Raw genomic sequence first — 24,170 nt, 5'->3', positions numbered from 1 at the left:
CTACGCCACCACTTGGGCGCACGTACCATAGTCGCGACAATGACAGGCGCTTGGGGCCGTGTATGGAGTACTATGCAAGCGCGTACGCGCCAGAGCCCGACGCTATGGTTCGGCGTGCCGTTTGTCGTTTCGATTGTTGGTGGGTCGTTCGTACTGGCACAGTTCACACAGTTGCGGTACACACATCACGACTCGCGCATTCGCACACTCTCGCAAGAAGAAAAACTGCATCTCAAGGCGGACCGCAGACCCTTGGATATCCGGGAAGAATACTTTGTATGTATACATACAGACGTACTAACGTAAGAAACTGCAAAGTCAGGGCGATCAATGGGACGAGTGGGAGCCCAAACGAGTCGAACGCCCGACAGGTATGCCAGAATGGGGCGGCGTCCCTACACCAGCACCGGCAGGCCATGAAGCGGTCGACGCGGACTTGAACTCAAACTCTGCATCCTCGATGCTGGCTCGGCGAGGATGGGGCCGACGTCCGATCGAGGCGGAAGAACGCCACTCCAAGGATGAGGCAGAAACGATGGCCGCGCCGCCACCCAACCCACGCAAGCCAACAGTAGTGCTAGGTCCGGATGGCAAGCCATGCCGTGCCTGCAATACCAAGCTGGCCTTCGGCGCAGCGCTACGCAATGCCCAGGCCCAACCGTCCACGCCAACGAAACCGGCAGCCAAGACCGCGGCCGAGCCATGCCCACCCGATGTAGAAGAACTGGGCCATTCGACCTGGACATTCCTGCATTCAGCAGCGGCGTACTACCCAGACGAGCCCAGCACGTTGCAGCAGTCATCGATGCGAGCGCTGCTGGATGCGCTGCCGCACGTGTACCCATGCTATGCGTGTGCGGAAGAGCTGCAAGACGCGTACCAAACCTCGGCGTTCAACGATGAAGCCCGAGCAAAGGCGGTGCGGGGGGGCGACAGCTTGCGTCAGTGGCTATGTGAGCTGCACAATGGCGTGAATGTGCGACTTGGCAAGCCGGAATGGGATTGCAGTGATACCGAACGGCTTCGGCATCGGTGGTACGAACCAGCCGACGATGCCGACTGCTAAGAATAGCGTCCTTGGCTTTGTACTATAGCTACGTGTCTAGAAACCAAGCGATGTACGCAGCTCCTGCTCGAGCGAGACTGGGTCTGGCTTGTCTTGCGTGTCGGCACTTTTTGTCGTCGATGGCATCGGTGCCCGAGCGAGCTTCGAGGCCTTTTCTGCGTCGACGTCGGTCGGCACAGACTCAGTTGATGAGGCACTTTCGTCGACACACCGCTGGCACATACAAGGACCAAAGCAGTAGTCGCGCCACAGCAACAGACGACGTCGGTCTACTGGCAACGAAGGATCGACATAGCTGATCGCGAGCTCATCGCCAGGCGCAATCGACCGTAAGGCCTGGGCCGTGATGCGCGTGGCTGGGCGGACACCGTTTCGGCCAGGCATGTGACGAATGGAGACGTTCGGAGTGCAATCATGATTTAAGTGGCTGTGCACCAAGTCTGGGGGTCAGTTGATGGACGCTGATACATACACATTCCGCCGTGGCTCTCCATGTTGATGTTGGCGCGACCCAGGAGTCTAGGAGTGAGTGAGGGCGTATATACGTACTGCAAAAACATATCCCAGGAGAACAGCCGTTCTAGTTCCTTGGCAGGCAGCGCTGTGGCTGGGACAGGGAAGCGGCGTGGCCGAGAGGGCCGTGTAGGATCCAAGGCGTCGGCCATGAGGACATGAGCACGTTGCAGCGCAGGTAGGAAGCCAGCACGTTCCAGTTCCCAGCCAGGGTTACGTGCACGTCGTTCAAGTTCGGATACGGTCGCAAAGGAGTCGAGATGGTGTACAGTCTCGGTCCACGTCGCTGGCGCGTCATGCGAGGGGAGGCCATGCACTGTAGCGCCGGTGGTAGGCGAGATGGAGGATGGCTTGACCGTGGCGCCTGTCAGCACAGTGCGAGCGAGCATGCGTGCCACGGTATGAATTGAATGCCATTGGTACTGCTGCATGAATGTCAGTAGAGCCTTGGCGCCAGGGTTGGTTCCGGGGCACAGCAATGCATGGTGATGCGCCATGGCCTTGGATTGGCACATGCGATGACAGAATCGGGCGCCACACGAGCCAGCACCACATGCAACAGAAAGCGACGTGCCGGAGGTAGGTAGGAAACAGTTGGTACAGATTTGGCCCTGGAGCATATTGCTGAGCTGGCTGGGCGGGGGGGCAGCCACGTATGCATCTTCGACAAAGATCGACTGCCCTTCTGCGTAGGTCTTGGTCGCTACGAGACCACGACCTTTCACGTGGTCAAAGTATCTAGGCTCGACGCCGGGCGGCATAGGCACGGTATCGTCCAGAGACGATACAGGGATCCATGGCTTGCGTGGTCCATCGCGCAGACCTGATGCAATCAAGATCTTCTTGAGCCGCTTCTCACTTAGCGTCCATTGGTGTTCGGCTTGCAGCGTCGTAAGGAGCTTGGCTAGGCCAAGAGGTTCAGTGCGCTCAATGTAGGGGCGTGCCGCCTCGACGACCTGATCCTCGGTGGGGGCACACGACATGCTTCGACAATGTCGTTGGGCGCTCGTTCGAGCGGGCGTCGCTTCGAAAAATGGGGCCCTATTTTCATGTGGAGGTAAATCAAAAGCAGAACAAGCTATGCACGCAACTATGGGCCTGTGGAGAAGGTCGGTAGCGATGGGAATGGATAGCCGTTGGGACGAGGTCGGCCCGGTGGCGGTGGTAGCGTACCAGGAGCGAGGGCCGAGGGCATCGGCGTGGCAGCAGCATGAGGATCACTGCTAAACACATCGACGTTGGGCTGCTCAAACGCATGTCGTGCGCGATCCCAGGACGTATTCCAAGGCGCGCTACCAAAGCCACGTGTACCCAGGGCGGTGGTCGCCGTGCTGGAAGGCAGGCCTGTGCCTAGCGCGCCTAGGCCACTAGGCGCCGGGGCCGCACTGGGGGGAGCGGTGGCTGTCGAGGCCGAGCCAGGAGCCGCCGAGGCCGCCGAGGTCGTGCCCAATGTGCCGAGCCCCAAACTACTGTACCCTGGCGTCGGCGTAGACGACCATGGCGAGTAGAACGGCCGGTGAGGCGCTATTGTACTGGCCGAGCCAGGAGGTCCAAACGCACTGGCCATCGCCATGGCATTGGCACGACGGCCTCGTGGCTCAATCAGCTCATCGTCGCCCAAAGCGGCGCTCCCGAGGATGCTCTCTACACCGATGTCACTGCTGCCTGTCGCCGAGCGCCGTGGCCGCTCGATAGGGCCGATCGGCGCAGGCATAGGCCGAGCAGGACTCGCCGTGTTGGATGGCACACTGGGGGCGACCAACGACCCCAGACCGAAGTCATGCGGAGGCCCATGGGGCGAGGACGTCACACCGGCGTCCACCGCACCGGCCAGCGAGGACGAAGAGGTCGTGCCTGGTGTCGCCGCCGAGCTCACAGGGTGCAGATGCATTCGGTGCAGGGCACTCGTCGTCGATGCCATGCTGTCAAAGAACGGCGCGTGACGTGACGGCGGCGCGGTCCGTCGTGGATCCCATGGCTCTGGCTCCGTAGTCCGCGTGCCAAACGACAAAGGCGCAAACGACTCGGAGAACAATGCACGGTCCACTGGGACACGAGGTGCACTGCCATCATGCTTGGCCTGCACGGGCGTAGGGGGCGTAGTTGGCGTTGCTGGCGCCGCACTGGTCGCCGACGTGGCAGACGCAGGCGCGGCAGCTGAGGGCGCGGAAGTGGCGGACGTAGCGCCTGGCGTCGACGCGGGCGCCGAGGCGGGGGCTGACGCGGGCGGCGGGGGCGTTGTGTCCACGGCAGCCTCACGCTTACCACGCTGACGGCGTTCCTGGTTGCGTCGCTTGCGCTCTTCTGCCTGGCGCTTGCGTTCTTCGCGCTTCTCAGCCTCCTTTCGCTCCGCCTCCTTTCGCTCGGCCTCTTTGCGCTCGGCTTCCTTGCGCTCGGCCTCCCTACGTTCTGCTTCCTTGCGCTTGCGCTCGGCCTCTTTGCGTGCAGCTTCCTTTCGCTCCGCTTCCTTTCGCTCCGCCTCTTTACGTGCCGCCTCGCGTTTCTGACGCTCTTCTTCCTGGCGCTTTCGCTCGGCTTCGCGTGCCGCCGCTTCTTCGGCCGCCTTCTCCTGCTCACGCCGCAGCCGCTCCTCTTCTTTCTGCTGCTTCAGCTGCCGCTTCTTGTCCTTTTTGCGCTGGTTCTCCTTCGCCCGCTTGGCTTCCCGCGCTTTTTCGTTCGACTCTTCTTCTTCCAGCTCACGGAGCAATTGCCACTGCCGTTCCTGCGCAACACGCTCGCGATACGCCTGCAGTACACGCTGCTCGAGAATGCGTGCGGCAAAGATCTGGAACATACGCCAGCCTTGCTCGCGCTGCTCCTCGGGCGAGAGCTCCAACTCGCTAGGCGTCGACTCGTCGTCGGCGACGTCACACGTGACTTCCGGCGGCGCATGCCGTTCGGCGAGTTGCTCCATCATCAGGATGAGCTTTTGGACCTCGTTGCCGGACAGGTCGTCGGCCACGGTCAGAATGCCTTTGACTGTAAGCGATGAGTTAATGCAGTAGCAGTCACTGCCGTGACATTGTGAGCTTGCACGACGACGACGATCTGGCCGCTCGTACTCGTCATCGTACTCGTCGTCGTACTCGTCGTCGTACTCATCTTCGTACTCGTCGTCGTCGAGATCGTCGTACAAGTCGTCGGACGGATGTGTGACGTCGCCCACAGCATCGCGTAGTCTCTCGCTAGTAGGTGTATCAGGTGGATACGCACTGAGGGCACGACGTCTTCGCTCCCGGAACGACTGCCGCGATATCAGCAGGTTGGCACCGACGACGCCGCCATGCTGATCCAGCGCGATACTGCCTGGGAAGGGCCCTGGGCCTAGCGCAGCCAAACTTACCACTGCATCCTCGTCCTCTGCCTCATCGTGGCCATGCTGCGTATCCTGCGCTGCATGGGCATGCTCGTACTCGACAATCTGCTCCTCCAGCGCGTCATAGTACGACTTGTACAGTTCACATAGCTTCGTATCGATAGCCACGCGTTTGCGCATACACACACGGCATGTACACGCGTGCCGCATGTAGTCTTTGAGCTTGCGTCGAACACTCTGCTCCTCCGCTTCGAGCATCGTTTTGCGGTCTCGGCGATTCAAGCCGTACCAAAATTCGCGAATCTTTTCACGTTCCTCGGCGCTGCCGATCGTCAGACCGCTACCGCTCGCAGGCGGCGCAGCGCCTGCCATGTGCGTAGGGAACATGGGGCTGTGGTTACTGCTGACGCTCAGCGAGCTCTTACTGCGCTTGGGCATCGGTGGCCGAGGGGCCGGCACCGCCGGCGGGCGCGTCGCCGTGGAGTGGAACATCATCGGGAGCTTACCCGCAGCGCGCGATGATGGCAGAGGCGCATGCGGCGCAGCTACAGGGACCGGCGGCATGCTTCGTCCACGCGGCGTAGGCGCCGGCAAAGGTGCCGGCAGAGGCGCCGTGGCGAGTCGGTGGTCGTCCGTGGGTATCGCCTGCGTCGTTGCGTTGGCATTCGCATTCGCAGCACTTGTACTCTTCTTCTTCTTCTTCTTTGACTTTTTCTTCTTTTCAGGCTCACGCACCTCCTCGAGCTTCTCGTCGAGGATCTCGTCGCTGGCATACGCAGGATCAAGCTCAGCCTCCTCGTCGTCCAGTTCGTTGACAAATACCAGGTCGCCTTCGTCCGTCATGGGCATGGTCATGCCAGGAAAGGGCGGCAAGAACTTGTCTTTGGAACGGTACAAGTCAGACAAACCAGTCTGCGAGGCATGCGCAGCCTGTGCGAGCTGCTGAGCCACGGCGATCATGGCCTGCGTCGAGGCATGGCGCGGCCCATTGTCTGCTTGGTCAGGCGACGTAGCTCCGAGCTGACCCAGGGGCAGCGCGTTGCGGATGAATGTGCGCAGATGCGCTGGAAGCGATGTCCAGTACGCCTCGTCGTCAGGCAGGCCATGGGGATCGGCCTCGATGCGGCGATACAGATCACTGGCTGTCGCCAACAGGTCGGCCTGGACCTGCGCTGTGGCTGCTAGCGACGGTGCCATATCGTCCAGTAGGTCGTCGACCGCCGTGGCGGGGGGTGGCTTGGCCACGCCTTTCCGCTTCTTTTTCTTGGAGGCAGCCAACGACGGAGGCACAGAGGGCACGTCGCTCATAATCAAATGGTCGTCGACGTCAGCGGGCGCCTTGGTCATAACCACAGACGCGCCCACTCGTTCGACGTCGAGAAAGAGGGAAAGTCGGTCGCGCTACGCGGCAGAGCAAGTCACACAGACACTGCCAACGCCTTCTTTCTGTAAAAGCGCGTCGTCACGACCGTCAATGCCGTAGAAGGTCGGTCCGTCAGGTACACACCTATTCGTCACGCAATAGACTGATAGATGCACACGCTCACGACACGTCCAGCGTACGTAGAGGCTCCCAAATGGAAATCGCAAGTCGGTGGCTACCTACTGCCACCGCCTGGGGTCCTACGCCGCTGGCTGCCTGACTGGCTGTCTGTCTCTTGCTGCCTGACCATCGGCCGAAGATCGATCACACCTATACCTGTCGGCCTCCCTTCGAATGTGGAGGGCTTCACGCACGCCGAATGCACGACGTCCACGACGACGATCCTATTGCCAATGACAAGTGCCGCTACGTCCTGGTCTGCGTATGCGGACTGGTTCGAGGCACTACCGACCGAACCCATTGAGGTCGCACGGATCGTCCTGGGTCATACTACAGTTGCACAGACGTGGCATCAGGTGCTGCAGGCCGCCGCGCAGGCCGTCTTGACAGAGCCACGCCCGACGGCTAGCACAGAAGGAGACGCCGCCACTGATGCCACGCTGGGCCGCCTTGCCGCAGCAATGATCCCTGCTCTGAAGCGTCTGCAGCAACATGGCGACCCATCCCTGCTCGAAAGTGTATGTGGCAAGCAAGGTTGGGTGGATGTGGCTATTCTCGCCACTACGTATGGCCTCAGCGACGAGGCTACACCCTTGTTGACAGCTGCATGGCCACGCACAGAGGTAACTGTGTGGTGGGATATGGCATGGGAAGCACTCAAGCACGCGACAAACCGTTTTTTCTATGTGCCATGGGCCGAAGGCATCCAACGTCTACGCCGCGCAGCCCGTCTCGCGGACGCACTACTGCAAACCCACCCTGTTATCCCTACATCAAGCGAGGCCAACTGCCGCGAGTCGCTGACAAACATCGCTCAGGCCCTCGCAGAAGCGTACCATGGCGTATTGGCCGCATCCCGTATCCCACGCGACGAAGCAAGTTCGTCAGCGACGCCATGGCCTTCCGCTTGGCTCGCTGCCAAAGTTGACGTTCTGAGCACGGCGGATGCGTGTGTCATGGCGGCGCACGCCCTGGGCGATACAGCCTCGCCGCTTGCAGCGCTCGATGAGCAAGCCCTGCATATTCCTGATAGCGTGGCCTTGGTCGATGCGCCGCTGCGCACAGACCTGCAAAACGCTGCGCCAGCGTGCGCATCCATTCTGGGTACGTCCATGACACCCTTCCCAGGCGCAGCATGGGCGGCTGTACGGCCCCTAGCTGCGGTCACAGTCACAGCGCCGCCTGTCAATACCGAGTTGGTGGATATGATCCTCGGTGTCTTGCCGCATCTGGACCGCCAGCAAGTGGAAAGCCGCGTAGCTCGACCTCGGTACCAAGATATGACGCCTGAAGCGGTGCTGGAAGTGTTCCTCGATGATCCAGATGGATTGCAGGACTTGGATGATGATTACGATCCTGTGGCCGGCATGGCATCGATGCGAGTGCAGGACGATGCACCGTTGTCCGACGATCTGAAAGCTGCAATTCTCGCACGTGCCGAAGCCGAAGATACCCTGGAGGAAGAATGGGACCTGAACGCCCCGCCCACGCCAACACAGCAAGCAGAGCGCTTATTATTGGCGACGTACCAATCGCAAGGCGCCGGGCTCTTTGCACGGACCAAAGTGGCACGGCAAAGTGCAGGTCGGGCGCGGCTGCGTGAGATGCTCGCACCACTGGGCACCTGGGGCGATGACCAAATCGAAGGATGGGCCGTCATGCTGGAGCGCCATCCAAACCGGGAAGCCATGTTGATGCGTGCGCAACACATGATTACACCCAACACCAATGTAGGCAAAGAGCGGTCCTGGGGCGCTGATAAAATGCGTGGCGGCCGAATTCCATCCCAAAGGCCGTCCGGCCACGGCGGGGGTCGTGGCGGCCATCGCGGTGGTCAGCGTGGCGGCGGACGTGGCGGCGGACGTGGCGGTCATCGCGGGGGCCCACGTGGGAAATGAATAGGGGAAGTCGAAGCATGATTGGTATACGATGGATGGCGGGTCTATATGCCTAGAATGCTATCGATATAGTACAAATCCATGTAGGTAGACATGCATGCATCTTATCGTTACTGCAGCAGTGGATCACGGAAGTGTTTTTGGTTGTTGTGGCGGTATCCCACCTTGGTCTTGAACTGCTCACGGCGCTGCACATCACGGAACTCGCGAATGTGACGCGTCGCCTCTTTCGCTTCACCACGGTTACGTGCCACCAGCTCATTACCGCCACGTGACGTGACGACGAGGTCTTTCGAGGGCTCCCCAGCGATGCGATGCGCAAGCGCCCGGCCATTGGTCACTGAGGCCGTCTCGCGAGCACGTCCAGCAGGTGTCTGCCACAGCGACTGCCGGTAGTAGCGCTGGAGAGAGCGATGCCCAAGGCGGGCACCGGAAGGCAGTACCAACTCGTACTCCGAGTCGCCATACCGAATGCCATCATCGACAGGCACTTCATCATCATCGTCCTCCTCGTCATCGCTGCTTGCATCTTCCCATACTACTTCGCCATCCTCTTCATCATCGGATGCATCTTCCCATTCGTCATTATCCTTCTTCTTGTAGTCAGGGTAACTCGAACGGAAGTCGTAAAAGTCACTAAACTCCAGCTGCTCTTCCTGCGTCTCGTATGCCACCTTGCAATGGGACTTGTCCATCATGTGCTTCTGCACCGCGCCAAGATTATGGAAGCCACGGCCCTTGCCGTTGCACCATAGACACACGTTGCCCACCGAGACCTTGTCGGCCAAGTAGCCCAGCAGGCCAGGCAGGTCAACCAAGTACTTGCGCTCCGGTACAAAGAAGCCGTGCGCAGATTGCATATGAGAAAGGCTAACATCGAGCGATGGCTGCTTCTCGCTGCAGAACATGCACTCAGTAGCAGGATCAATCCGGCGTGCCTTCGCAAGCTTCTTCTGCACGGCTCGCTCCAGCTTAGTCTCTTCATCCAGCTCGTCATCCTCGTCCTCTTCACTGCCTTCGTCCTCAGGCAACGCATCCCGAAGATCCTGGACATTCGCCAACGACGATGGCGTCTCCGTTGCCATAGTACGTGCCGCCACCTTGGGCTTGTTGGCCTGCTTCTGCATCATCTCACGATGCTTACGAGACTGCATATGATCACGGTATGCATTCTGTGATGAGAAGTTCTTGCTGCATACGTGGCATCGGCCCGTATCTTCCTTCGTGGCTTGCGCAGACGACTCCATCGCCGTGCGACGTTCCATGATTTTCTCGTTGAACACTTGCGCACTCACAGGAGCTAGATTCGCAACGCGGCGCTTCATGTTGTACCGATGAAGGTCTGACCGAAAATGGTCCCGCTGCTCGGGCGCTGTATAGAATGCGACACTGCATGTCAGGCAGGTGTACACGTCCTCGCCACCTGGCCCTGTACTCATGATGCTGCGAAGATATGGATGGAGGCGCTAAACGCCGCGCCTTTTTTTTTAAAAAAAAAATAATCGCCGCGTGGAATCCACGTGGTACACCATTACCACGAAGACAAAAGTGGAGCCTTGTGGGGGTTCAGGCACAGGGGGACTCATGCGCAGGAAACTGGCTCACGAAGGCCGTACTAGCATGGCATAATGTCACGTAGAACGCAGGCATATACCTCAGCATATGGCAGACACGCGATGCTCAAATAAGATTTCACACTCAACTACAATACTACGCATACACACTACTTGTCCTTCTGGATCGGGCACCTGTCACTCAGCTTGACATGACCGAGGTACAGAGCCTCACGCCACCACCAGGTGTTGATCGGGTTAAAGTGGATCGACCAGTAACCATCGCGCGTGGTTATCAGCACTCACATCCGACTTTTTGCCCTCCAGAGTAAGGCGGATACCGCAGTCGCCGACGCGATAAGCCGAGAGCCACTGGCGACGAAGATCCTCGCCCTTGTCCAGGCAGGGGCGCAGGACAAAGGCAGTATCCACGTAGTCAGTCTTGATGAGCACGTCCTCAATGCTGTCTGAGTCTTTGGGCATGACGTAAATGCCACCCAACGTCAGACATTGCGACGGGTCTTGCACGCTGCGAAGCTGGCCAAACTTCTTGTGGTCCTGGCTGCCTTCATATTCCTCCGACGGAACATCGCATTGGTAGAACTGGAACTTCTGGTCGGTCTCTGTCACGTTAAAGAGGATAGCCTTATCGTTGTGGAACTTGTGATCCAAATCAAGAGCGTACGTGAAGGTGTGAATACGTGCAAGAATCGACTGACTGGCGACGCCATGACAAATACGTTATGGGCCAAGTATTTCTCTCCTCCGTCTCAAGCACAATGGGTCATCACACCTCCCTCGGCAGAAATCCACTGCTAGCATCTAGTTCAACGTTGTAGAGGAATAGGCCACCAAGGCCGGCCACGCACGATCTTCACGCTTTGCCCATATACACCTGAAGTATATGAATGGCCCTTCGAAGAATGGTCATGGGGAGAGAAATACATATACAGTCAATGCCGGGGTATGTGCAATATCATGTGGCAAAGAGTCCTCCTGGCCTTTGCTGCATGGGCCCGATATGTGTCCCGTGAAGAGAGATCATTCATGCACGCGTAGCATATACGTAGGCTCCACGTCTTACGTAGCCGCACTAGGGCCTCCACGCGTAGGGCAGTGGAGTGGCCCACGTCGTTCGTAGGGCCACGCGAATTCCACGTGGAATTGAGAAGGTGCTACCTCGGCACGTGATCGTGGCAAAACTGCAATCCCCGAGACAAGGAGGAGGAGGCGAAGTGCCTCGCCCCTTTGCGTCGTACGAACGTCGTTGCCCGCCATGCAAATCTTCGTCAAGACTCTGACTGGCAAGACGATCACGCTCGAGGTTGAGTCCTCGGACACGATCGACAATGTGAAGGCCAAGATCCAGGACAAGGAGGGTATTCCTCCGGACCAACAGCGTCTCATTTTCGCTGGTAAGCAGCTGGAGGACGGCCGCACCCTCAGCGACTACAACATCCAGAAGGAGAGCACTCTTCACCTGGTGCTTCGGTACGTATAGACTAACGGTCGTTGTGACTAACACATGCAGCCTGCGTGGTGGTATCATTGAGCCGTCGCTCAAGGTGCTTGCGAGCAAGTACAACTGCGACAAGCAGATCTGCCGTAAGTGCTACGCCCGTCTCCCGCCGCGTGCCACCAACTGCCGCAAGCGCAAGTGCGGTCACAGCTCGCAGCTCCGTGCTAAGAAGAAGCTGAAGTAATGGCATTCCTCCCAAAAGCTGGCTTGCGCAGAAGGGTATTTTTGCTCTTTTGCTAGCCGCCTGCGCTCGCTCATGCTAACAGGAGCGTGCGTTGCCATGCTCTGTGGATATCATCGCTGTAGACATGACAGAAGCGTGCTGTTGGAATTCCCTTATGGACGTTAGATGGTCGTCTGAAGTGCGACCAACCGTACTTTTGTGTGTGGTACGAACAAATGGGCTGCATGTTCGGATATGTCTATGTGCAGTGTCAGTATGGTACAGACTATAGATTAGCGTTTCCAGTTCTCGCGCTCCGCATGCTCGTCGAGCTCTGCTGCAGCGTCGGCCAGCGTCGCATGGGTCGACGTCGGAGGGGCTGCGGCGGCAGCAGAAGGAGCAGCGGCCGGTGGCGCGTCGACCCACGAAAACGTAGCGTCGCCTACATTCGGGATCGATGTGCCAGCGCGCATCGCTCGCTCAGCACTCAGGCGTGTCTTGTACGTGACGATGACATCGTGGCCCACCTGCTCCATCGCATCACACTCGCCAAACTGTTGGACGTACGCCTGCAGCGCCGCAGGATCGTACTGCGCAGGCAAACCGCTAATGCCGACCTTGGTCGTGCGGTTGTCGAGGGTCAGTGAGCGGTTGGCCATCATAGGCGCACCGCGGCCACGGCCACGAGGCGCGCCAAAGCCACGCATACCCCCACGCCCACGCCCACGGAAGCCACCGCGCATGGCTGGGTGGCCAGAGGGATCAAGGCCGAGCGCAGCAGCTTCCTGTTTGAGGTGCGCAAGTTTCGCTTGGAGTTCCTCGGTTGTAGCATTGGTATCCATAGCATCGGATGGCTCCATATCGCGCTTCAGCATCTCTGTCGCGCCCTTGATATCTGTCGATAGCTTCTCCAGCATTGTCATGATACTCTTGCGGCCTTGCGGCGTGAGATCCTTCTCCTCGAGCTTCTGCAGTAGCGCCTTTTGTTCAGCCAACTGCATTTGAACCAACGCTTGCTTCTTCTTGCGCAGCTCCACAATGCGCCGCTTCTCCTCGTCCATGGGCGCCTGCTCCATCGCTGCATTGCGCAGCTCCGGAGCGAGGTACACGTTGGAGCCCTTGTCAGTCATGTAGTGTGGCTTGGACGGCGGCGCGCGCTCGATGCGCTGGAAGTACACCTTCACAAATCGGTTCCCGAAAATCACATCCGGGCTCTTGTGTGCGTTTTCAGCCTCGGCATGTGTGGCGTACGTCACAACGGCTTTCTTGCCAGGCTCGTCCACGTCGATATTTGTAATTGTACCAAATTTCTTGAAGTATTCATTCACATGCGCAAGATCGAGGTACTCGGGGGGTATATTCTCAATCACAATGGTGTCGGCACTGCGGGCTACCGGCGCAGCATGCGGACCGCCGCCGCGGCCACCACGTCCACCACGTCCACCACCACGGCCGCGCGGCATACCACGGCCACGGCCACCGCCCATCATCATCATCATATCCGGCATCTCGCCTGAGGCGGCCATGGCCTGCATATGCTGCATCATCTGCGCCATTTGTTCCGGCGGCGGCATCATGCCTGGCGGCGGCATAGCGCCATCAGGGCCCATCGGGAATGGTGGCATAAATGGCATGCCTGGCGGGAACATGCCTGGCGGCGGCATAGGTCCCGTCATACTGTCGTCAGAGTGCTGGAAGCGGCATTGGTTGCCTCGTGCACAGTAGCCTGAATTGTGGTAGTCACGGCACAGACCTTTACTGCCTGGCGCACGCGCCATGCGGCGTGGACGGGCTTGCGGTGTAGTGCCGTCTTCGTTCATGGCCTCGGCGCCCTCCGTCGCGTAAGCCTGACGCTTGGACGGATTCGCGCCAGTGTCCGTGTCTGTCACTTCGTCCATGCCAGTATTACCTTCGTCGTCGTCGTCGCGCTTGCGAGTCTGACCTGCGCCGTACGAGCGCGATTTGAGCGTTTCCACGGCCTTGGTCACAAACGACTGGGTGTTTCCCTCGAGAAAGTCGAGCAACTGCTCGTTCAACATCGCGATCAGTTCTGGCTCGCTGGTGTCGTTCTTGAAGAGAGCCAGCACATAGTCAGCCAAGACATCAGGATCAGCATCACATCTAGGGCTGTCAGCATACACGCTACTTACAATGGCTCGAGCTCCCGTATGAGCCACTGCTTGACAGCCGGCGCCTCCTCCTGCGGGAACAACATGCCACCGACGCCTCGCGATGCGTTCGTACCGCGCGATGGGGCCGCCCTGGCGTGGCCTGAACGATGTGATGACATGTGCTGAGTCATGCTGTTGAGGGCGGTGGAGGGCTGTATCACGTGGATAGTATATAGTTTTACCACCCCTTCATCGGCCGACCGAGCCTGGAAGGCAATTTGTGTGCGTACGCTGCCGCTCCTTCGTCTAGCACATCTTTCGCCAGGTGAGTACGACGGTGAAACCGTTGGCAGAACAGGATCCTAATACATCAGAACAATGGGCCGCATCTCTGAATACCTGGTCATTGGCCGGCACTTGCCGACGGAGAAGGAGCCGACTCCGGCCCTCTACCGCATGCGCATCTTCGCTGCGAACGAGACCTTCGCCAAGTCGCGCTTCTGGTACTTCGTGCGTCAGCTGCGTAAGATGAAGAAGGCCACCGGTGAGATTGTTGCCATCAACAAGGTATGTTGATTGACCATGACGCGCGTGTGCTAACACGACACAGATCGAGGAGAAGACCCCGACCAAGGTTAAGAACTTCGCCATCTGGCTCCGCTACAACTCGCGCTCGGGCACCCACAACATGTACAAGGAGTTCCGTGCTCTGAGCCGTGCTGAGGCCGTTGAGTTGATGTACCAGGACATGGCTGCTCGTCACCGTGCCCGCTTCGGCAGCATTCACATCCTCAAGGTTGCTGAGATCGAGAGCGTGTCGGAGATCCGCCGCCCGTACGTCAAGCAGCTCACCGCCAAGAACCTGCGCTTCCCGCTGCCCCACCGCCGCACTCGTGCTGCGGGCATTTACGCCGGCAAGCGCCCGTCGACCTTCTACTAAGTGTTGGCATTATGTTTGCCTGCCTTTGATGCCGGTCTCTGGCATTACACATCAGACGGCCGGCTGTGTGTATGTTGCTGGAAACTGTAATGTACCTAGCGTCTGATGACAAAAGCAGCAATACCATTTGCTTGTACCCCGATAGTTGAGTGCGTATGTGTAGGTAGTGCATGCCCCTTTTGTGGGTAGGTGAGCGGGCCGCGTAGTCGCCCACGCCTCGGTGAGAGCGGTCAGCTCCACATGCAATTCGAGTGGCTGGCTTTCGCACATATAGCCACGTACCAACCAAATTAGGGCCTATTTTGCTACAGGGACCTACGAGCCAGAGCGGCGTCGATGTGGATACTTTGCCAGTCCGCCCCCGTGATGCTACCCATCTCAGCATCCTCTGCCTCCCGTTTCTTGGTCTGGATGAACTGAAGCTGGTTGTTGAACTGGTTCAATACAGCTTCCCAGTTCGCTAGCATCTCAGGCGAGTCAGGCTTCTTCTCGCCCGCACTGTTGGCCTCTTCTTGAAGCGACGTAAGCGCCTTGGAGATCAGGTCCACCAGCGAATTCACGTAGCGTGCCGTAACAGCCTCAACACCTTGGTCGAACTGCAGAGTTAGTAGGAGAGCGTCCATAATACGTACATAATACAGGTACTTGTTCAGTGCATGACAAAAGATTTCCACCGTGGTAAACTCGTTGATGCACCCATTTGCAATACGCAGAGATTTCTGCAAGCACTCCAGTACACGCCGACCATCACGCACAAGAGGGTAGGGGGTTTCACCCGTGTCTTTTGGACCAGGGAGCTGCCACCACAAGTGACTCGCCATGAGGACGGCGGTGGCTTGATGAGGCCGTTTAAGCAGTTTCGCACCATACAGCGCCGCCTTGGTAATCAGCGTATCGTAATTATCTGGGCCGAAGATGCGTGCTTTGTACAGCGTGCCGATAATCAAGCCAATGGACTGCAACTGGGAGCGCGAATCGGAGATGGACTCTTCAAAGACGGTGAACGACTGCACGTAGAACTCGTAGGCCAACTCCTCGAACCCTGCATCGTCTGCCACCTCGGCCAGCAGCAAAAACAGACGCAGCGATAGTTCGGGCGTCTCTACGCGATGGTACAGTGTGGAGATCAGCTGGTGCACAAAGTGGAACAGTGCCGTCAGCTTGCGTTCCCACTCTTTCACGTCTTTCGACACCGCGAAGCGACGCACCAAAGCTACGGCTTCCGTGATCAGCGGCGGGTACGTCATCCGGATCGCATCGCCGCCCTTGACATAGTGCTGCCGCACTGTATGCAGCAGGGCTAGCTGCTGTTCCAGATCGCTCGAGCGGAACAAATGCACCATCCTGGCAAGCGCGCCTTGCTGCTCTGCCACTTCGTTCATCACCGCATGATTCGTCTGCGACGTCGTATTGCCAGTCGCAAAGACATCTGTCTGGCCCTGCACGAGCATAGCACACAGCTCCAAGATCCCATCCGCCTCTTCCGGTGTCGATATAATCGTCTGGCGGCGCAGAATCGAGAACACAATCGCCTGCGCAATGCCGCGCTGAATAAGTGGAGGCTGCTCCGACCACAGCGCATGGAAATTCGGGATGGCTAGCAGCGTGAGTGCATTGACGTAGGCATTCACAGGCGCCAGAAGCAGCGACTGGAAGTTGCTCTGCGGTGCGAGCACACTGTTATCACCGCCCTGGATCGCTTCGTTGAACTTCTCCTGCGCAAATCCCAGCACTTGGTCGACGTACTCCAGTCGGTCAGGGTAGCAGCTTAGCGACAAGTTCAGCAACGAGAGCAGCAGGGCCGATGTGTCCTGCATCGACAAGTCAGGGCGCGCACGCATAAGCAGCACAATCTGCTCCCAGAACACCTCGAAGAGACGTACATCTTCCGGAATGCCACGGAATTTGCGGGGGCCTGCCGTCTCTCCCGCAGCCTCGGCATCATCGTCTGTCGCCTTGCCCTTGCCCTTGCCCTTCGCAGGCGGCGTGGAAGTAGCGACATCCTGGCTCTCCGTATCGCCCTGCTTCGGTGCTTCTGCCGTGTTTGTATCGGACTGCTCGGCCGCCGCCTCCTTCGCATTGCTGCTAGCCTTGGACGCTGGCTTCTCTGTGGTACTCTCTTCACCAGACGTCTCTGTCGATGCTTCGTCCGCCCATGCATTGTCGCTCATCATGGGCGGCATTGCCTTCGCTGAGTCGTTCCAGATATTATGGCCATCTTCGTCGGGCAGTGACTGGCTCAGATCCGAGGCCAGCAGACCCCACGCATCGCGAGACTTGCTTGTCTGTTCATCAGCGATCTGCCGCCATACCGACGGCCTCGATGCAGGTGCCGCCTTACGTCGCATCTCTGTCGTCTTGAGCGCAAGACGCTGACTGGCCTCTTCTTCCTGCCGCTTGCGTTCCTCGGGGCTCTCACTCTCCGCTTCGCGCGCTGCATACGAGGCGAGGCGGTTGATCAACGTAATGACAATCTGCTTGATGCTCACCTTGGGATGCAGTCGTGCACAGGCGGAGAGCAGGAGACTGAGTGTCCGAAGATGGAAGTCATCAGGGAACACCTGGATAATTGCTTCCATAAGGTACTCCTGCGCGATAATATCCTTGCAGTTAATTACCTGCTCGAGAATCGCCGGAAGGATCTCTTGCTGGTAGGTTTCCAATGTAACGCCGTCCAACTGACTGAGGCGTACTAGGTTGGTCCCGACCAAGATCCGCAGCTCGCGGCGTTCCAGCTCGCGTTTCTCACGGTCGCGTGAGTGACCCAGGTGCTGCTGGCGGACCCACAACTTGTTCATCTCGACAAAGTTGGTCAGGATGAAGCTAATGCTGTCTGACAAATCTCCGGCTGGACCTGGCTCGTTGCCTGTCGGAAGATGATCACGCGTCACGCCGGACAGGTAGTGACGGAGGAACAAGCCGCGTGTTGGGTGCTGCACACCACGGCACATCTCCATCATATCCTTCATGATTTCCTTGATAGGCGCTTCAGGTACAGACATGTACACACTGCCGACGGTTACCATGAGATAGAGACGTGGCACAATGTTGCCGCAGTACTGCACGAGCTCATACAGGTCGGCAAGATGGTGCTTCCCGCTCATGTGCGCATCGTACACGTAGATAGACAGATGCCGAAGCGCATCGAAGGCGGCCATGTACAGCTCATAGTAGTGTTTAGGCGAAAGAGACGACGTACGCAGTTCACCCAGCATCGTCGAGGCGCTTTTGAGCGCCTCCATGACGCGGTCTGTGTCCAGGTACCGCTTTAGCTGGACGCTCTGTACCTTTACCACGCTAAGAGATTCAAACAACGTTTTGGAAGATTCCTCCATGTCGTGAATAAAGAAGCTGTGCTTGGTCTGTTCTGTGACTCGGGCGCGATACTCAGAGGCACGGAGCTCTGAACAGAAAGGGTCACTTAGATATGGATCTCTGTGCTCCGACACAGAGGAGGACTCAATCTCGTCCACAGGGGCTTTCTTGTTGTAGTAAGGTCGTCGTCTCCGATAGGAGCCTATGTTAGAGGACGTCGCGTCCAAACCCACGTCTTCGAATGAATCAATGATGTAGGGCTATAGGGACCCGTAGATCAACAGTAGCAATCAAAATTCTTGCTTGTTTCCCCGACAATACAGGTGATACAGGTATCCCAACGATGCAAGGGACGTGGGGGACGCGCGGCGTGGACACGGTGGGTCAGGACAGATCCACACGGGTTGCCCACGCCAGCGCCGCCGTATGCCTCCACTTATCATGTTGGAGTGGGGGCCCATCGCTCCAGCGGCGTCGGGAGCGCAGCCCATGCCCAAGGACTACACGGAGCCCACCTCTACATCTCTACCTCGTCTATAGTGCCATAGAACACGCCACTTGCCCCTACCATCACGCCTACACGCTCAGACCATGGTCGTAGGCGATCCGGTTCTCGGCCGAGGCACCTACCACGCACAGTATGACAGGCTCGCCAAGTCGCTCGCTTGCTGGACTTTTGGCTTTCCACAGGTGCCATGCTGCCAACGTCGCCCCAGTTCCGCGCGCGTTCCCTGCGGACAGACGCGTATGACGAAGGTGACGACGAGCAGAATGCGTTCCTCGGTGAGCAGAATGAGGCCATTGACTCCTACGAGCGGGCCAAGCGCCAGTCGCGCCGATGGCCGCCGTGGAGGTGGTTCCGCTGGCAGGCCAAGCCGATGGTGGCGAACCGTGTGATCACCTTGGAGGAGCCTGGTACGTATATGCACCTCTCTAACGCAGACCATGCGCAATCACGATATCCACCTAACGTGGTCCGCAACCAGAAATACAATTTGGCCACGTTCTTGCCGCTTGTCCTGTACGAGCAGTTCAAGTTCTTCTTCAACCTCTACTTCCTCCTTGTGGCTCTCAGCCAGTTTATCCCTGCTCTCAAGATCGGGTTCCTTGTGACATACATTGCGCCGCTCTCCTTTGTGCTGTGTGTGACGATCGGCAAGGAGGCCTTCGACGATCTCGAGCGCCACCGCCGGGATGTGGAGAGCAACAGCATGCCCTACGCGGTGCTCGGCCATGCAGAATCGCCGTTGATGCGCCAGCGCCTCTCGCATCATCGGGCTACGGTGCCTGACTTGGAGACGCCCGCGATGAACGATACCGTCGTGGCGCATGTGCCGAGCAGCCGGCTGCGTGTAGGCGATCTCGTCATGCTGCACAAGAACCAACGTGTGCCAGCGGATATGGTATTGCTCAAGACGTATGCTGCTGATGCTGCTGACGAGACCAACGATGCGGGATCGTCATCACAGTCTGAGTCGGGTACATGCTTCATCCGTACCGACCAGCTCGACGGTGAGACGGACTGGAAGCTGCGGATTGCTGTGCCAGTGACACAGAGCATGGCCGAGGATGACATTACCGCGCTTCGTTCGCGTGCTGTGGTCGTCGCTGGACCGCCCTCAAAGGACCTGCACACGTTTGTCGGCACACTGACCATCCACCCACCGCCCGATTCCCCCGTCGAGTGGCCTGACGGCACAGGCAATCGCCCCATGGCCCTCTCGCCGCAACCCCAAGTCACGCCACTGACGACGGACCATGTGCTATGGGCCAACACCGTCCTCGCAGCAGGCCGTGCGATCGGTATGGTCGTGTACACGGGTCGCGAGACGCGCTCCGTGATGAATACGTCGCATCCACAGACCAAAGTTGGACTGCTCGATATGGAGATCAACCGGCTCTCAAAGATTCTCTGTGCTGTGACACTGACACTCTCCGTTGTCCTGGTCGCCTTGAACGGGTTCCGTGGCAAATGGTGGATCTACGTGTTCCGTTTCCTGATTCTCTTTAGCTCGATCATCCCGATCAGTCTGCGTGTGAACCTCGATATGGGCAAGACCGTGTATGCGCGCCAGATTATGGGCGATCATGATATCCCCGACACGATTGTGCGTACGTCTACCCTGCCGGAAGAACTCGGTCGTATCGAGTATCTGCTGAGCGACAAGACAGGCACACTCACGCAGAACGAGATGGACGTAAAGCGACTTCATCTCGGCACCATGAGCTACGGATGGGATAGTATGGATGAGGTACGTTCGCAGCTCCAGGTGGCGCTGGGCAACAAGGATACCAAGCGCACACGTACGTGGCGTGATATGAGTGCACGTATCTACGACGTGGTCTTGGCATTGGCGCTGTGTCATAACGTCACCCCTGTGGTCAACGAAGACGACAGCGTCACGTACCAGGCCTCGAGTCCCGACGAAGTCGCTCTGTTGGAGTGGACTGGCTCTGTGGGCTTGCAGCTCGTTGCGCGTGATCAGCACTCAATTACGCTCGAATCCGAGTTTGGTCGTATGGCCTTTGACATTCTTGAGATCTTCCCATTTACGTCGGAGCGCAAGCGAATGGGTATCGTAGTGCGAGACCGTGCTTCAGGCGACGTGATTTTCTACCTGAAGGGCGCTGATGTCGTCATGAGCCGTATTGTCACACACAACGACTGGCTCGATGAGGAGTGTGGCAACATGGCTCGTGAAGGTCTGCGTACGCTTGTGGTGGCGCGTCTGCGCCTAAGTGCCGAGTCATGGCGCCTCTTTGATAAGGCATACAGCGCAGCGAAGGTCCAGGTCGAACAGCGTGACGAAGCAATGTCAAGGGTTGTAGCACAGCACCTGGAGCAGAATATGGAATTACTCGGCCTCACAGGTGTCGAAGATAAGCTGCAAGAAGGTGTCAAGACCACTCTGGAACTCTTGCGCAATGCGAATATCAAGATCTGGATGCTGACAGGTGACAAGATCGAGACGGCGACGTGTATTGCGATATCGACTAAGCTGGTGGCTCGGAATCAATACATCCACCAGGTGGCTAAAGTGAGCACGATCACTGCGGCGCGTGATACCCTTGTGTTTCTCCAATCGAAGCTTGACTGCTGCTTGGTTATCGACGGCGATTCGCTCCAGTTCTTCTTTGACCACTTCCGAACGGAATTCATCGAAGTGGCTACACAGCTCTCTGTCGTGGTCGCATGCCGTTGCTCGCCGACGCAGAAGGCGGACGTCACTCGCTTGATTCGCGAGTACACCAATAAGCGTGTATGCTGTATTGGCGACGGTGGTAACGATGTATCGATGATCCAAGCGGCGAATGTGGGTATTGGCATTGTAGGCAAGGAGGGTAAGCAGGCCTCCCTGGCCGCCGACTTCTCTGTGACGCAGTTCAGCCACATCGCCAAGCTGCTTCTATGGCATGGCCGCAACTCCTATCAGCGGAGTGCGAAGCTCGCTCAGTTTGTGATTCACCGTGGTCTGATCATCTCTATCATCCAAGCGGTGTTTTCCTCCATCTTCTTCTTTGCACCTATCGCGCTGTACCAAGGCTGGCTGATGGTTGGCTATGCTACCCTATTCACGATGGCTCCTGTATTCAGTTTGGTCCTCGACCGGGATGTCAGTGAGGATATGGCCATGCTCTACCCTGAGCTCTACAAGGATCTTACAAAGGGACGCAGTTTGAGCGGCAAGACCTTCACGATCTGGCTTATGATCAGTGTATACCAGGGTGGTGCGATCATGATAGCCAGTTTGCTGCTGTTCGAAAACGAATTCCTGAACATCGTAGGCATTTCCTTCACTGCGCTGATTCTCAATGAGCTCATTATGGTGGCACTGGAAATTACGACGTGGCATATTTACATGTTCCTCTCGGAGATCGTGACGCTGATGATTTACTGCTTCAGCATGGTCCTTCTTCCTGAGTACTTCGATCTGAAGTTCGTGCTGACGTACAATTTCCTCTGGAAGACGGCCATCATCGTGCTTGTGAGCAGTTTTCCACTTTACCTAATCAAGGCTGTTCATGCACGCGTGGCGCCTCCTAGTTATAGCAAACTTGTCGTGACATAGATCCATTACGTGTATGATGTATATCAATCTTCATTCCTGCGTGCACTTTGCAGAGCGAGCTCTCTTGCTACTCCCTCGCTGAATGGGAAATCCTTAATACGAAGCTGCTGCCTTTGTTTTTTCCGCAGGTACTGGTACAATAAGACGAGACTATCCTTCAGCACGATGTACAGCCCACCGCCGAACATATTGCGGTACCATATCGGGTCCAATTCATCAAAGAGTGCAGTGGTGCTGGGATCAGACCACAGGGCATCGAGCTCGTATCTTTCCCTCGAGAGCGTTTGCATCGGGTCTTGAGGCCACACAAGATTCCACCAGAACCCAAAGTCCGTCTCAGGAACAATGCCCGGCGCAATACCCAGCCACGTCCGTAACCATTTCACATGCTTGGCGGCGACGGCCAAGAAGCCACCACTCAAGTTGCAAATGAAGGGGAAGGCAAGCGATTGTACAATCAACTTTGATAAGCTGTAATAGGTCACATAAATCGTGGAGGGGAGTTCATCCGTTTCAAACATCTCCTGCTCTAAGTCTTCCAGAAATACACCTCGATCGCCACCGATGTTTTGCACTAGAGTCCCATCATCAAGCGTCTCATAGGTATCTGTATCCACTGCACCCACGTCTGGATTCGCATCCACCAATTGCCCAGCACCAGGGTACTCACCCATAATCACCATCCTAGTACCTTGTCGTGCTGTGTCGCCTTGCTGTGACCGGGGAGGGCGGGGTCGTCGAGACGGCGATTTTAAAAGATAGTAGTTGATATGGCGCTTGAGCGTCATATATAGAACGCGAATCCATGGAAGCAGGAGAGTAATGAGAAGAGGATTAGGTGGGTATCTCCGCTGCGAGGCAACCCGCAAAGGCTGCCTGTACAGCATCATACCGCCATGCATTGGCACCGCGGTACCCGTCAAAGGCATCGCGACTAGGGTAGGCAGCCATGTAGTGAAGTTGGCTAAAAATGGAAGTCTGCTAGCCACAAGAATAAACGGGATGAGTGGCAAGTCTAACCAATACTGTCCATGTTAGTGACGCCATTGTGGCTATACTCACATGCCAAGGCCAAGGGCCAGCTAGAGTCCGATGAGCTGCTCGCTGACCCAAAAGGAGTCGAATTGAAAGACACCCATGTGCGGTAGCTGCAACCCAAGCTCCCGACACAGCCGCCATTGAAACACCAAGAGGGATAGTTGAGCGGACTAGCCTGCGCACACGCTCAAGAATTCCCAGCATCACTGATTGTGGTTGCTCAAGTTGGTAGGGAGTCTTGCATTGTGGGCAAACAATAGGCTGACCTGGCTTATCCTTATTACACTGGCGGATCCATGATAAAAGACACTTGAATTAACCGCTACCTCACCATAAAAACATACCTTTTCATGAGCAACAAGTGAGCATTTACAAGGATGAATGAACGAAGATCGTGGATCTACCGAGGAAGACGATTGGAGAAAAGCAGAGCTAGGATCTCTAAACTCTTCCTCCGAGCATACCCAGCAATAGGCGTATGTTAAATCGGTAGTACGCGTTGGTAAATTGGGGCTCATCATCATCCCAGGGTATCCAACTACCAACGCGGAGGGGATCGAAGCCTCGCCACACGACACTACTCCACATTTACCCTCCACATATATGAAGAAAGGGGAATGAATGGCGAACGCTCATTGGTCGATTCGACAAAAAAAAAGCGGAGGCAAAACAATATAAAAATGTAAACTAAATATATATTCTAACATAATATAGAATTTTAAATATAATGGAAAAACTTTTTAACAAAGTTATAACACATAGAATTATAAATACTAATAATTTTTATTATAAAATATAAATAATTTAATACACTAATTAATTGAGTATATAATAAAAATAATAAAACATAATTAATACAATACAACATAGACAAAGGAAAAGTAATAATATTATAGACAACAAAGATTATATAAATTAACAAATTATTAACCCGTTATAATAAATAATATTTTTATATGATTAAAAAACTCATAGAAAACAGTTTTTAGATTCTATGAAAATAATATTATTTATTTCTATAATATAATAAGTATTTCCTTTATATGTTACTTTTATTTAAATATATTTGGTTCATATTATGATATGTATTTTTAAATTCAATAAAATATTCATAATTACATATAT

General features: G+C 56.6%; 11 protein-coding genes across 11 annotated transcripts; 4 read left to right on the top strand and 7 right to left on the bottom strand.

Annotated features, from left to right (window-relative positions):
• Positions 1-39: 39 nt before the first annotated feature.
• On the top strand, positions 40-1,066 carry Malapachy_3349 (erv1-mitochondrial biogenesis and regulation of cell cycle; the record flags this gene model as incomplete). Its single annotated transcript, XM_018137821.1, has 2 exons — positions 40-276; positions 308-1,066. 2 exons carry the CDS (start codon positions 40-42, stop codon positions 1,064-1,066), a joined length of 996 nt encoding a protein of 331 aa, XP_017994188.1.
• A 36-nt stretch (positions 1,067-1,102) lies between these two features.
• On the bottom strand, positions 1,103-2,562 carry Malapachy_3356 (set domain-containing protein; the record flags this gene model as incomplete). The annotated part of the gene is made up of 3 exons (XM_018137828.1): positions 1,103-1,506; positions 1,539-1,585; positions 1,616-2,562. 3 exons carry the CDS (start codon positions 2,560-2,562, stop codon positions 1,103-1,105), a joined length of 1,398 nt encoding a protein of 465 aa, XP_017994140.1.
• Positions 2,563-2,669: 107 nt separating this feature from the next.
• Positions 2,670-6,242, bottom strand: Malapachy_3353 (hypothetical protein; the record flags this gene model as incomplete). Its single annotated transcript, XM_018137825.1, has 1 exon — positions 2,670-6,242. One exon carries the CDS (start codon positions 6,240-6,242, stop codon positions 2,670-2,672), a length of 3,573 nt encoding a protein of 1,190 aa, XP_017994137.1.
• Positions 6,243-6,671: 429 nt separating this feature from the next.
• Malapachy_3371 (hypothetical protein) lies at positions 6,672-8,336 on the top strand (the record flags this gene model as incomplete). The annotated part of the gene is made up of 1 exon (XM_018137843.1): positions 6,672-8,336. One exon carries the CDS (start codon positions 6,672-6,674, stop codon positions 8,334-8,336), a length of 1,665 nt encoding a protein of 554 aa, XP_017994000.1.
• Positions 8,337-8,446: 110 nt separating this feature from the next.
• Malapachy_3358 (cytoplasmic protein) lies at positions 8,447-9,775 on the bottom strand (the record flags this gene model as incomplete). Its single annotated transcript, XM_018137830.1, has 1 exon — positions 8,447-9,775. The coding sequence occupies one exon, from the start codon at positions 9,773-9,775 to the stop codon at positions 8,447-8,449; it is 1,329 nt and encodes a 442-aa protein (XP_017994142.1).
• A 372-nt stretch (positions 9,776-10,147) lies between these two features.
• Malapachy_3364 (hypothetical protein) lies at positions 10,148-10,620 on the bottom strand (the record flags this gene model as incomplete). The annotated part of the gene is made up of 2 exons (XM_018137836.1): positions 10,148-10,549; positions 10,609-10,620. The coding sequence occupies 2 exons, from the start codon at positions 10,618-10,620 to the stop codon at positions 10,148-10,150; spliced, it is 414 nt and encodes a 137-aa protein (XP_017994068.1).
• Positions 10,621-11,864: 1,244 nt separating this feature from the next.
• On the bottom strand, positions 11,865-13,786 carry Malapachy_3355 (protein containing the rna recognition motif; the record flags this gene model as incomplete). The annotated part of the gene is made up of 2 exons (XM_018137827.1): positions 11,865-13,692; positions 13,722-13,786. The coding sequence occupies 2 exons, from the start codon at positions 13,784-13,786 to the stop codon at positions 11,865-11,867; spliced, it is 1,893 nt and encodes a 630-aa protein (XP_017994139.1).
• A 274-nt stretch (positions 13,787-14,060) lies between these two features.
• On the top strand, positions 14,061-14,622 carry Malapachy_3338 (60s ribosomal protein l20; the record flags this gene model as incomplete). The annotated part of the gene is made up of 2 exons (XM_018137810.1): positions 14,061-14,249; positions 14,293-14,622. The coding sequence occupies 2 exons, from the start codon at positions 14,061-14,063 to the stop codon at positions 14,620-14,622; spliced, it is 519 nt and encodes a 172-aa protein (XP_017993456.1).
• Positions 14,623-14,927: 305 nt separating this feature from the next.
• Malapachy_3327 (vacuolar protein sorting-associated protein 35) lies at positions 14,928-17,957 on the bottom strand (the record flags this gene model as incomplete). The annotated part of the gene is made up of 2 exons (XM_018137800.1): positions 14,928-15,218; positions 15,255-17,957. The coding sequence occupies 2 exons, from the start codon at positions 17,955-17,957 to the stop codon at positions 14,928-14,930; spliced, it is 2,994 nt and encodes a 997-aa protein (XP_017993525.1).
• A 675-nt stretch (positions 17,958-18,632) lies between these two features.
• Malapachy_3335 (aminophospholipid-transporting p-type atpase) lies at positions 18,633-22,007 on the top strand (the record flags this gene model as incomplete). Its single annotated transcript, XM_018137807.1, has 2 exons — positions 18,633-18,852; positions 18,880-22,007. 2 exons carry the CDS (start codon positions 18,633-18,635, stop codon positions 22,005-22,007), a joined length of 3,348 nt encoding a protein of 1,115 aa, XP_017993464.1.
• A 23-nt stretch (positions 22,008-22,030) lies between these two features.
• Malapachy_3362 (hypothetical protein) lies at positions 22,031-22,690 on the bottom strand (the record flags this gene model as incomplete). Its single annotated transcript, XM_018137834.1, has 1 exon — positions 22,031-22,690. The coding sequence occupies one exon, from the start codon at positions 22,688-22,690 to the stop codon at positions 22,031-22,033; it is 660 nt and encodes a 219-aa protein (XP_017994074.1).
• Between the last annotated feature and the right edge of the window lie 1,480 nt (positions 22,691-24,170).

The sequence above is a fragment of the Malassezia pachydermatis genome (genome assembly GCF_001278385.1).
Source record: "Malassezia pachydermatis strain CBS 1879 chromosome Unknown scaffold1, whole genome shotgun sequence".
NCBI lineage: Eukaryota > Fungi > Basidiomycota > Malasseziomycetes > Malasseziales > Malasseziaceae > Malassezia > Malassezia pachydermatis.
This window is presented reverse-complemented; position numbering and strand designations above follow the sequence as displayed.